This window comes from Salminus brasiliensis, chromosome 10, assembly GCF_030463535.1.
Source record: "Salminus brasiliensis chromosome 10, fSalBra1.hap2, whole genome shotgun sequence".
Classification (NCBI taxonomy): Eukaryota; Metazoa; Chordata; class Actinopteri; order Characiformes; family Bryconidae; genus Salminus; species Salminus brasiliensis.
Window position 1 is genome coordinate 31,800,360 of NC_132887.1, and position 12,927 is coordinate 31,813,286.

General features: G+C 40.8%; 1 protein-coding gene across 3 annotated transcripts in view; it reads right to left on the reverse strand.

Moving 5' to 3' along the window:
- Nucleotides 1–12,927, reverse strand: part of heatr5a (HEAT repeat containing 5a) — a 49,214-nt gene that overhangs the window by 19,540 nt on the left and 16,747 nt on the right. For 2 of the 3 annotated variants that reach the window (XM_072689823.1, XM_072689826.1), the window contains 13 exons: nucleotides 9,104–9,354; nucleotides 8,817–8,928; nucleotides 8,110–8,262; nucleotides 7,659–7,758; nucleotides 7,399–7,508; nucleotides 6,999–7,162; nucleotides 6,030–6,193; nucleotides 5,418–5,523; nucleotides 4,421–4,611; nucleotides 3,535–3,694; nucleotides 3,223–3,412; nucleotides 781–950; nucleotides 460–486 (listed from right to left, as the gene is read on the reverse strand). In XM_072689823.1, coding sequence (XP_072545924.1) covers nucleotides 460–486; nucleotides 781–950; nucleotides 3,223–3,412; nucleotides 3,535–3,694; nucleotides 4,421–4,611; nucleotides 5,418–5,523; nucleotides 6,030–6,193; nucleotides 6,999–7,162; nucleotides 7,399–7,508; nucleotides 7,659–7,758; nucleotides 8,110–8,262; nucleotides 8,817–8,928; nucleotides 9,104–9,354 — 1,898 coding nt within the window. The remainder of the gene's footprint in view (nucleotides 1–459; nucleotides 487–780; nucleotides 951–3,222; nucleotides 3,413–3,534; nucleotides 3,695–4,420; nucleotides 4,612–5,417; nucleotides 5,524–6,029; nucleotides 6,194–6,998; nucleotides 7,163–7,398; nucleotides 7,509–7,658; nucleotides 7,759–8,109; nucleotides 8,263–8,816; nucleotides 8,929–9,103; nucleotides 9,355–12,927) is intronic. The other variant, XM_072689827.1, reaches the window with a different exon arrangement.

The following is a 12,927-nucleotide window of genomic DNA, read 5'->3' on the forward strand; positions in this document are numbered from 1 at the left end:
TTAAAGGATTCTTACAAACATCCCTCGGTATTACCAGCTAGGAAGAGTGTAGAACAACTTGCGTAAGCAACATGTTCTCAACCAAGTTGCTTATAATAACATATTACAACCAGCCAAGTAGACATAGTGCTGGTTTAAGTAGGATACAGAAGACTGGTTTGGTTGTTTAACCAAATTAATCCCTGGCATTAGCCCTGAAGTGAGAGGTTGTGACAGCTCATGCTCAAAACCAGAGGGCCTGTTTTGGGTTAGTCTGCATTAGGAATACTGTGAACACAAGAAGAGAAAGAAAGAGACACAGCCAAAGACAGAGAGAGAGAGAGAGAGAGAGAGAGAGAGAGAGAGAGAGAGAGAGAGAGAGAGAGAGAGAGAGAGAGAGAGAGAGAGAGAGAGAGAGAGAGAGAGAGAGAGAGAGAGAATGAGCAAACAAACTGCAGCCTGGCTGGGGGGGTGACCTACCAACACAGAATAATCCAACAAGATCTCCTGCACGAGAGAGTAGAAAACAGCATGGTCATGAAAACTCTAGCTGAATGGAAGAACTCCACTCTGGTTAAGTCTGAATCAGTGCAGTAACACTGCCAATCAATAATACTAGTACTTTCTAACACCTAATGAGCCAACACTTAAAGTAAACATGGTAGTTGCTATAACAAGTTTAAACAAAAGAGCACTTCTGTGCATGTTTCAGGATTATCGGCATGTGCTGTATGTCCATGTGAGTAAGTGTGCAATTTGACAGACAGACAGCTTTGTGGAGCGTACGCAGTGTGTACTTACGCAGAGGCTGGGCACCAGGGTAGCCAGGTTGACGTGGCGAGGTGAAAACATGTGCAGCTGCTGCAGGCAGGTAATGGCCTGGGCCTGCACCAGACAGTCTGGACTATCCTGCATCACTGCACAGCCCACTAAACACGAATTCCTCACCACACAAACACCTGGACCCTCACCTGTAAAGAACACAAAACAACAGGGTCGGATTTAGAATCACGTTATTACAGTGTATGCGTCAGATACAGCATAAGGTGCTTGTTTTGGCGAGTTTGAAGATTTGAAGTCAGTGCAATGTCAACCTACTCAACAATGATATTTCTGCTTTGAGACAATAATCAGTGACTATGATGAATTGTGTATATATGGCTAAGGAAGGGAAAGAAAAATAAATAAATAAATAAATATCTTCCACCATGACTCTGTTTACACCTGGCTCTGAAAGAGGGGGAATGTTTTTTTTAGGAGTGGTAGGAGATTCAACAATGAGGTGGAACAATAGATGGTAGGAATTGTTATTTCCTGCTTTTGGGCCCCCTTAGAATAGGGCTGGGGTGATGCGTCCACGTAATTGACATAATCGATTACTAAATTATGCCAATTTGCATAACGTGCGTCAATGCCTCACAAAGATGGCCAAGCCCACAAAAAGCAAACATTTATCTGGCGCGTAAGCTGCAGCTACAAAGAAAAACGCCCGTGTGCATCTAGGGTGTGGCAGTATTTCACACAGAAACTGTTTCTTAATCGTCCAGTGTAGATACCGAATAATTTTCTCGCTGCAGCAGGAGCTTTAAGAACACACAGAGCTGGTCCTCAAATGGTCCACAGCCTCAAATAGACTCCAAACTTAACCATGGCCAAGACCAAAGAGCTGTCGAAGGACACCAGGAAGAAAATTGTAGACCTGCACCAGGCTTGGACGAGTAAATCTACAATAGGCAAACAAGCTGGTGTGAATAAATCAACTGTGGGAGCAAGAAAATGGAAGACCATTGATAGTCTCCCTCGATCTGGGGCCCCACACAAGATCTCATCCTGTGGCGTCAAAATGATCATGAGAACGGTGAACAAAAATCCCAGAATTAGAGGGACCTGATGAATGACCTGCAGAAAGCTGGGACCAAAGTAACAAAGGCTACCATCAGTAACACACTACGCCGAGACTGACTCAAATTCTGCAGTGCCAGGCGTATCCCCCTGCTTAAGCCAATACATGTCCAGACTCGTCTGAAGTTTGCCAGAGAGCATATAGATAAGCCAGAAGAGGATTGGGAGAATATCATGTGATCAAATGAAACCAAAATAGAACTTTTTGGTAAAAATTTAACTTGTTGTGTTTGGAGGAAGAAGAATGCTGAGTTGCATCCCAAGAACAACATACCTACTGTGAAGCATGGGGGATGGAAACATCATGTTTTGGGGCCATTTTTCTGCAAAGGGGACAGGACGACTAATCTGTGTTAAGGGAAGAATGAACGGGGCCATGTATCGTGAGGTTGTAAGCAAATTCCTTCTTTCATCAGTGAGAGCACATGGCTGGGTCTTCCAGCATGACAATAATCTCAAACATACCACTCGGCCCAGCGACAGCCCCAAAACATCATTGTTCTAGAGGAGATCTGCATGGAGGAATGGGACAAAATACCAGCTACAGTGTGTGCAAACCTGTACTGGAAACTTTTGACCTCTGTCATTGCCAACAAAGGTTATGTTACAAAGTATTGAGTTGCTTTTGTTACTGACCAAATACTTAATTAACCACCATAATTTACAAATGAATTCTTTTTAAATCCTACAATGTGATTTCCTGGATTTTTTTTTCTCATTTTGTCTCTCATAGTTGAAGTGTACCTATGATGGAAATTACAGAGCTCTCATCTTTCTAAGTGGGAGAACTTCCTTTTTGTCCCCACTGCGCATGCGCACACACACACACACACAGTGCAGTTAAAAGTGTGCCGGGCCCGGAGTAGCAACAATAGAGACACTATTCTCCCTATTAAACTACAAGGGAACACACAGCATCTTGGACGTGTTTACACCTGGTATTTCATGTGATCAGGAGAAATCTGAACATGATTCTATCACCAAAAACAAATGTTAAGGCAAAGTGTAAACAGCCACTGCTAATTTGCAAAGTGTAAACAGTCACTGCTAATTTGCACTCCGGCCGCTGATGGCAAATAGTTTTTAACCTGAAGATTGTACAAAAGTAATACTTGCTTCCAAGTATGAACAAAGTGATGAACACTGTGATTTTGTGACATGTGTGGAGTAAAAGTTAAGAGAAGTTAGGAGAAGATACAAGAGCCTAGTCTCAATCATAATACAACACATTTCACTTGCTGTACATTACAGATGCTGAAATAGATTACATGTGGCGAATGTCAGAAAGGCTTGGTGCGTTGCACTAAAGGAGAAAGTGGAAGAATGCATGGCGGTGAGAACCTTGTAGGTCAGGCCCCAGAGATGTGATGAGAGCATTGAGGCAGCGTCCAAGGCTCTGCTGCACCTCCACATGTGTGTGGGGCGTCATGAGAAGCAGCCTCAGCACCAAAGTCAAGCTGGCCTCCACGTGACTGCGATAGAGAGGCCCTGCCAGGTCCACCACAGCGGATAAAGAATGAAGAGACCACATCTACAGGAAAGACAATATCCTCTGAACACAGTGTATGACTTTTTGACAGACCCCATTGGAAAATAACTTATCTAAATAACTTATCTAAATTATCTATAATCTAACAGGGTCTGGTGCCCTACCTGGACTTCTGGTGATGTGTTGTCCTGGGAAAGTGTGAAGAGGACCCCTACACAAGCAGTGAGGTGCTGGGGGGAGCTGATGCCTCCCAAGTAGCGGTACAGTGCACCCAGAGCCAGGGAATGGCCTGTGCGTGTGATGGCATCCCTTGCTGTCTTCAATCTGGCATTAGGGTACATGGAAGGAGTAATGGTTTCACATTTTCACACCTCTAACATAAGGGTGATGTTACAGAACACAATTCATAAATAATACGTAAACAATAAAAATATATGAATAATATTAAATATATTAATAAATGACATACGCAATAAAACAAATCCCTGGTGGATTATACAAGTTTTTTTCAAAGCAACTCAAGGTATACAGGGTTACATAATTTTGTGTTCTGTGTTTCAGATCAAAAATATCTGCAATTAGCAATACATTCTGGATCAAATATGATACACAATAAAAGTCACACATGCACTTGCACAAAGAGTTTTTTTTTTTTATAATTGGTCAGAAAGTCAAACACTCCAGTTTTAAAGACAGAAAAAGTTATTTGATGGTTCAGGCTTTAAAGAATATATAAATCACCTGTTTGTTTATAACATAACTTTATTAAACTGATTGTGTAAAGGGCCCTCCTGTTAAATGGGCCAGTGTGAAGGCATATGATCATTGAACGCGAAGACACCTGTTTGGAATAAGGTGTGCTCTGGCTTGTTGGAATTTGCAGCAACATTGGTCATTTGAGGAAATGACTGGGCACCTGTGTTATATAAGGATTGTCCTTTTTTTAAGCAATCACGCCAGAAACTGTTGAGTTTATGAAAATGTCAGACAAGAACACAAGACTGAAGTCTGCAAACTGTCAATGTAAACTTTCGGGCAGAAGACACTCACCGGTCAAAGCTCATCAGCGCTAAGGAGACTGTGAAATTGGGGTCATTAAGGACCTGTGCTAGTCGGGCTAGACCCTCAGCAGCTACACAGCGCAGCAGACGGTTCGAACTCTCCAGTGCCCCAATCAGGAGAGAGAGACTTGGCTTCTGCACCTCCTCTGGACCCAATGTTTCATGACCCAATGTCAAATTCTAGCGAAACAAAGAGAACGAGAACTTGCTTAAACAATCCAATTAAGGTTTATTTAGCTATTAAATAAATAAATAAAATAAAATAAAATAAAATATCACTCTTGAAGCTGGTGCACAGACGTACCCAGACCGCATGTGCATGAACTAAAAGGCACAAAACAAAAAACAAAACAAAACAAAAAAAAAAAACCCACACACACACAACACTTTTTTTTTTTTTCATATAGTCATACCTTCTCAAAAGTATTACCGCGGTATGCAGTATTACTAGAGGTGGTAAATGGGGGCTGTATGTTGCACAAGTAGCACAAATGTTTCTTTTTTTCCCATTTACGAGACTAGCTAAACCACTTCAACTGGTGTTATTTTAAGATAAGTTAGCCAATACGCTAAACACCACAGCACAGCCCGTGTTCCTGAAATCACACACCTTTAGCGGACAGAGCAGCAGAGTCAAAGGAATGGTTTTCGGAGAGAATCTTTTTTCAGGCACATTTGCTATCCAGGTTTGCTTGGTCAAAGCAGCAGTGTCTGAAGAAGTTGACCAAATATAAAGTAACCGAGCATTAACATTCACTAAAAATGTTGCAGTTGTGTTTGTCTTTTTAGGTCAAAAACCTGGTGAACGTCATACAAGATCATGGTTATATAAGGATCCATAATAAAAGGTTAAGTAATTACTGTGGTACAACCTTTAGGTCTACATGTCTTCAGAGTTATCAAACAGGCCAACTGGGACTGGAAAGGTTCTAGATAAAATGAGTTTGAAACTATTCAGCAGGCGTTTGTATGCAACAATCGCTTACCTTCAAAGTGCAGCAAAAAGCAGCAGTCACATGGATGTGGACTATCAGCTGCCGAGTACCTTTCAGCTGCCTCACGCACTCACAGAACTGCTCCAGTACCTGAGCCCTAAGACACAAGATGGTTATAAGTGCCATTGTAAAACAGAACTTGGGACTAGCTGTTAAACTGCAAAAACAGTGGTACTTATTTCCTTTGACTTTTTTCCATAAAAAACACCCTCAGTGTGAGTGAGTGGCACTAAGCACGAAGCTTAACTATTAAACTGAATTTGACTCGTCTTAGAGAGGCGTTGTACGAATGTATAACACACTGTAGAGTTTGAAGGAAAATTACTGTTCTTATTATCATGCAAAGTCTGTGAAAGAAGCCAAATGTACATCGTGGAAGGAAAGGTGCAGTAGCCACAGAAATTTTAAGAAAAAAACTAACTTTAAACAGACTTATTGGCACTAAAATATGGTATTCACACATACATTTAAATAGAAATACACCTAATAAACCATCATATCACCCAATACACATCAGATTACACTTAGGTTTGATACCATGCAGTGTCCACTTGGATGTAAGCTTCATTTGTTGTTGTGACGCAACATTGGTTTGCCCAATACCTCTGTTGGATGGCCAGATGGGGGAAAATGACCCCAAACAGCTGGACTGCAGCAGAGGTGAGGGCAGCAGCTGGTGGAAGGGGTGCAGGAACCTCCTGATCCTTCTCAAAGATGGTGAAAGGGTCGTACTCTAAACTTCCTCCTCCTATACTGCCTCCATGTAGCTGTGGATGGACACAATTTTACTGCAATATGACTTAGGAGTCTAGCATTCAGAAAGATCAATGTGACACAAAAAAATAAAATGTGCTAGACTTGAATAATTGCATTTCCCAATCGTGGACTGCACTTTTTAGTGTTTACCTAGCTCTAATGCACCTAAATGTAAAAAACACAATACAACAGGTTTCCCTTCAGTCAGCCAAAAACTGAAAGCTGAGGCTGCAGAGGGTACAGGCTCACCAAGACAGGACAGTTAACTATTGGACACATGTAGCATGATCTGATGAATCAAGATTTTTGAGTAGGCACACAGATAGCAGGGTCAGAATTTGGCAGCAACAGTATAAATCTATAGACCCAACCTGTATTGTGGCAACAGTCCAGGCTGTTGGAGGTGGTGAAAGCTGTGGGAAATGTTTTTGGCACACTTTGGGCCTTCATGACCATCTTCTAAAAGTTACTACAATCATGGTAATGTAACAAAGCAAAAGTAGTCTTAAACTGATTTTATGAACATGACAAATATGTCCAGTGTTTTTCAGTGGCCTTTCCAGTCACCTGAATCCATAACAATTTTGGAATGTGGTAGAATGGGAGATTCATAGCATGAAAGTCAGAAAAAATCAGCAAGAACTCCGTGACAATCGTATAATCATGGAGCAGTCTCTCAAAGACATGTTTACAACTTCTTGTGGTCCCACCCAGTATTAGTACAGTGTTCAACATCAAGTGTTTGGCAAATGTATACAGAAATTTCAAAAATGCTCACAACAACCATTAGGTGACAATTTGAGGACAAAAGCTGACCTGCTCCTCGATGTAGTGCTGGTCCATGTCCTGAAGAGCAGGACCAATCAGAGCCAGGTCCTGATTGTGGCACAGAGGGGGTAACAAGTATAGCTCAGCACATGCCATGTTTTCTGGGCCAGTCAAGTCATTCAGCAGCAGTTTCAGCACTGTTCCAAAATTTTCTGTGGCAACAGAACCAGAACACTTTTATAATCATGCCTGACATTTCCAAATTACAATAAAGATGCTGAACAATAAAGTATTGATTCAGTTTTGTAGTCATTAACATGACTAATGAGGACTCCAGCCAAATACATGGTCAGTCAGTTGATTGTGTATGCCAGTCCTCCTTTAGAAATGCATAGTATTCAGCACCATGCAGCAATGCATAATAACACAACAGCTTTACAGCTCATACCTTCATAACTCTTGGGTGGCAATAGTGCAAGAATCTCATACACTCTCAACTGAAAAACAGTGCCGGCATTTTTGAGCTGGTTCCCATAAGATTTGACCAGAGAAGGCAACCTTTAATACAAGAAAGGAAAATGACACAAAAAAGAAAATTCTTATTCAGTAATAAGATAAAAGTTAACTAGCACCTACACAGTTGTTATCCTATGTGTATACATGTCTCATTTTCTTCTCATTTGGGTCTGGTAATCTAGTTTCACTCACTGAGTAAGCAGAGCCACAGCACAGGAAAGGAGAGGAAGCAGTCGACAAATTACATCATCACTGAGGAGGTCTCTGCAGTTCACCACAAAGTTCTTCATTGCTGCAGGAAACACAAAAACACGTTTCCTTTTTAAAAAAAAAAAAAAGTTTTTTAAAAATTGTAGTGCATCATGTTATGGGCAGTCCGGTGTCATTTTAATAGGTAGGGCCAGGCGTTAGGGGTCGAACATAACGCAAGTGTTGGTCGTTATTGTACCCTACTCAGTTATTTTATAGGATTCTCACTCAGTAATTTTGGTCACAGCTATCACTAATTGTAGGCTATGTTGTTAAGAAGAGGCCACAGCATGCTTAATATGCAACCAGAGTCCTAGAAGGGCATTTGTCATTGCTTGCCAGGCGCGATCAATTTTAGACGAAGTTCTTTGGCCTACTAAAAAACAAAACTTACCACACAGCGCTCCTGAGCGGCCCTCCAAAGTCACCTGCCAGGTAAAAGAGTCTCCACGTCTCAGTTCGCTGTCCAGCTCCTTAACTGACTGAGGGAAGGCACATTTCCATAACAGCAGCATTCTGGACAGGTGATGCTCCACTACAGTGGGTCCTAATAAAAAAGTTTTAAATCACAACTCTGAGCAAGGAAACATGATGCCATATACACACACACATACCATTCATTTCTACTGAGCAAACTGCTTTTCTCACCAGGGTGATTAACATATTAAAAAGAAATAAAATATATTATATATATTAAAATATATTAAATTAAATCGGACAATACATCAATGCACTGTCCATTCAGCAAATCTCAAATGGTCCTGTTCTACAGAAGCAACTTTGGAGCTGACAGTGATATACAGCGCAGTCCAAGAGAACCAGCAATGTCTAATCTTATCCGTAAAAGGTTGGTGTAGCTACAAGTATTAATTTCAAACAACCCGAAGTACCTTCCTGCTTTCAAATACTGCCAAAGTAGGCAGCATTTATTAGGCTTCAGACAGAGTCTTAGCCTCCATACAGTTATTAGTTATATTAACTGTTGCATTTTGGTAGTTTGGTAGTCGGTTTGTAGTATGTACTAAAAATATGTTACTTGTTCAAAATTGCTTCCATAAATTCCACATATGTTCTGACAGTGGGTGTGCAGTTTGTGTTTACCCAAGGTAGTTAGAGCACTGAGTAGGAGCCAGCCTCCCTGAGTTCGCTGGATAGATATCCGACTGTTCTGGGAAGCAGAACGTAGAAGATCTTCGGCAAGGCCCATCACAACCTGTTTCAAAGTACTCAAGCTATTAAAGGAGCATTATGCAAGAATCTGTATTAATGGCGGTGAAAGATCCATTCTCCTGATTACATCAGTGCACGATCACAATAAACATAAAAGGTCCAATTGATACAGAAACACTGTTTAATATAATACTATACATGGAGTTCAAATTTCATACCTTGCCTTTGGCATGCGGTATACCCAGTGGGCAGTGCTGTACAGCACCAAGCAGGGCAGCAATGGCAGCGCTGTACCCAGCCACAGCCTCAGGACAGGACTTCAGTGCATTAAGTCTTTCTAAACAGCGGTCCAGCAATAATGCTACTTGAGCGGGTATTGCCACGGCCACACAGCGCAAGCACCAAGCTGCGGCCAGGCGGGCTGATACGCTGGAGTGAAGAAGCACAGAAAGCACAGTGTCCAACATCCCTGAAAGAGAGAGAATAAGCAAAATGCTTATTAAACAATATAGTTAATCATCGTGCCTTGTTTTTATACATGGTAAGAACAACAAAAAAAAACCACAGTGGTAACCAGAAAAAGAAAACTGTTAAACCAAAAGCATTATGCCTCAAAACAGACTACTACTGTGAAGATATTAAAAAGATTATATAGAAAAAGATAATATACTATAGTGTTTCAAGATGGAAAAGTCTGGAAACCTCTGCCTCATTCTGGGGACGTTGATGGCTTAGATTAATGGTCCATTAAAATGCTCTACTTATTTAGCAAGCTGGTAATAGGAAAATAGCTGATAATGTTAAACAGTGCTGCAAGCTCGCTTAGCAATCCATCATCCTGACCACACTAAGACACCTCTAAAAGAACTTCTAAAAGAAATACTCCCAATTATACTCAGACCTCTTTTAACAATTGTAAATTCATTCCTTAGCTTAGGGCATGTCTCCAAAACCCTTAAATTAGCAGTCATAAAACCTTTAATCAAGAAACCAAATCTTCATCCTAGTGTATTGTCTAATTACAGACCCATCTCAAACTTAACATTTATATCCAAGATATTAGAAAAAGCTGTGGCCCAACAACTTTGCTTATACCTGAGTAAAAATGACATATATGAGAAATTCCAATCTGGATTCAGACTCAATCACAGCACAGAGACAGCCCTAGTGAAGATTACAAATGATCTCCTTCTTGCCTCTGATCAAGGCTATGTATCTTTATTAGCCCTACTAGACTTTAGTGCAGCCTTTGATACAATAGATCATACTATATTAATAAAAAGATTAGAGAAAATGTTTGGAATCACAGGAACAGCCCTATCGTAGTTCAAATCCTATATAACGTGACGCTATCAGTTTGTAAAGATTAAAGATTTATCTTCAAATTACACAGAAGTAAGATATGGAGTTCCGCAAGGCTCAATTTTAGGACCGCTATTATTTACATTATTCATGTTACCACTGGACGCAGTTAATTTCCATTGTTATGCAGATGAAACACTGCTCTATATCAGCCAAACCTGACAATACATTTAGATTACAGAAAATGGAGGACTGTGTAAAGGATTTAAAACTATCCCACATAATTTCACATACCTTCCTTCTTCTTAACAGTGACAAAACCGAGGTTCTCCTTTTATGTCCAAAAGACACTAGAAATAAACTTATTGTTAGACTGATGTTTCCATTATTCCCAGTCTAGCAGCTAAAAATCCTGGCATCATATTCGATTCAGATCGATCATTTGAGCATATAGCTAATATTAGGACAGGCTTTATGCAGCTTAGGAACACTGACAAACTAAGAAACTCCACATCTCTACAGGTTGCAGAAAAGGTAGTACACGCTTTTATTACCTCAAGGCTAGATTACTGTAATGCACTTTTGTCAGGTTGTTCCAGCAGGAACCTCAATAAACTTCAGCTGATTGAACATGCTGCAGCCATACTAAAACTAGAAAATTTGACCATATCAGTCCAGTTCTATCAGCACTTCATTGGCTCCTGGTTAAATTTCGTATTGAATACAAAATGCTTCTATTAACATATAAAGCCCTACATGCCCTCGCTCCTGAGTACCTGCGGGATCTTATTACATAGTCCGAACCATCAAGATTACTTAGATCTCAGGGTGCTGGCTTCCTAGTAGTTCCAAAAATTCAGAAATTCTCAGCAGGGGGAAGAGCCTTTTCTTGTAAAGCCCCCCCAACTCTGGAATAACCTTCCAGATAATGTTTGGGGCTTAGACACAATCTTTAAATCTAAGCTGAAAACTCATCTGTTTAGTTTAGCTTTTGGTAATTAATGTTTCCCCTTAGATAGAGGTTGCTGGTCCAGGGGTTCGACACAGGGAATTTTAGCACACTGAGAGTCTGGAGCTGTCGTCTCGCTGCTTGCACACGATCACTCAGGTTTGTGGACGCTGGAGCAGATGGACGCTAGCGTTTCAGGGCGCTCCTGTGTCTGTGTTACCTTCTGGCTCTTCTCCTTGAGGCTGTTACAGTTTTACCTTCTCCGAGTAAATGGCCGGCCCGACCTGCTGGAAGACTGCCCGCTGTGGTCCCCTCTACCTGCGTACCTGCCCCCCACTCACTACCACCCATACCAGACCAGCGGCACACCCTGCAACCACTGCTACCTGTCTAATGACCATGCTAAAACCTAAATGGACTCTTAACTATCTGCCACTATAAACATCACCACTATTAACTACCTACACAATGATTAATATATTATAATTATGATCTTTTATCAATAATGTTTAAATACTTCTGACCAGAGGAGGATGGGTCCCCCTCGTGAGTCTTGGTTTCTCCCAAGGTTTCTTCCTCCAGCTCTGAAGGAGTTTTTCCTTGCCACTGTCACTGTTGGCTGCTCACTGGGGTCTTTGATGCTTCATGTCTTCTTACATTATTTCTTTTTTGTCTCGGTCTTTCACTAATTAGTAATTATGTAAAGCTGCTTTGTGACAACAGTTGTATAAAGCGCTATACAATAAATTTGACTTGACTTCACTTGACCTCCATTAGGAATACAGAAAGATGCTTTATGGCATTCGGTACCTCTTGACACAGGTGTACTTATCCAAACCCAGTTACCTTATTCATCTTTCTGTGAGACAGAAGTTGCATAAAAACACTGATCAAAAGACCCTGAGCTGTTAAAGTTCGGTACACACATGAATTCTGAAATCAGTAAATATTGGAATAAAGTCATGGAATAATCTTTGACCGTTATGTTGCTTAGAAATCGAGAAGTCTAGCGTCAGATCTGTTGCTCAGTAAGGAGACTCATAATATATAATGGTCCACATTCAGCTGATGTAGTGAGCTCAGATGTTTAATCCCCTCACAATGAACTTGTAATTTATAGTATATGGCCTTCAGAATTATGCCTGAATTCCACTTTACGATACTTGAGGGGAAAATGGCCAACATACTCAACAGTACCCGAAAATGTAACATGGGAGCCATTTCAGTCACACCCACTATTTTAGCCTCTCCAAACCTAATCATCAATATCAGTACAAACACGACTGAACATTATTGTGCAAATTCAAAATAATGACATGTAGGCAACTTTTCATGGTTTCATTTTGTAAATTCACTAAATTATAGTGGATGTATCCAATTTCACTTGCTATGTTCTTGTCAGCCTTTACCTCGTGTATGTCCTTTGTTTGGTTTTCACCTCCCTGTTCTGCTTCTTTCCCAGTCTAGCTGTACTTGTTTTGTCTTGGTCTGCCATGTGTCTTATAGTACATGGCTCTGTTTACATTGGTCTGTCTCCCCTCCTTTGACCCACTTATTCATTAGTATTCCCAGCTGTCCCCTCTTTTAAAAAAATGACAGTCATTTTTGGGGTCACTAACAGAGACACGCAGATGAAATTTGCCTCACTGCCTAAAATATCCCAGATATTCTGAAGCCTTTGCTTGTCCCTATTCAGACCTCAGAAGTCTGATCATGCACCAAAAGCACTGCAGAAAACCACATCATCTCAGTAGGGCTAGGCAATTGAATATTTATCACTATTGCCATAAA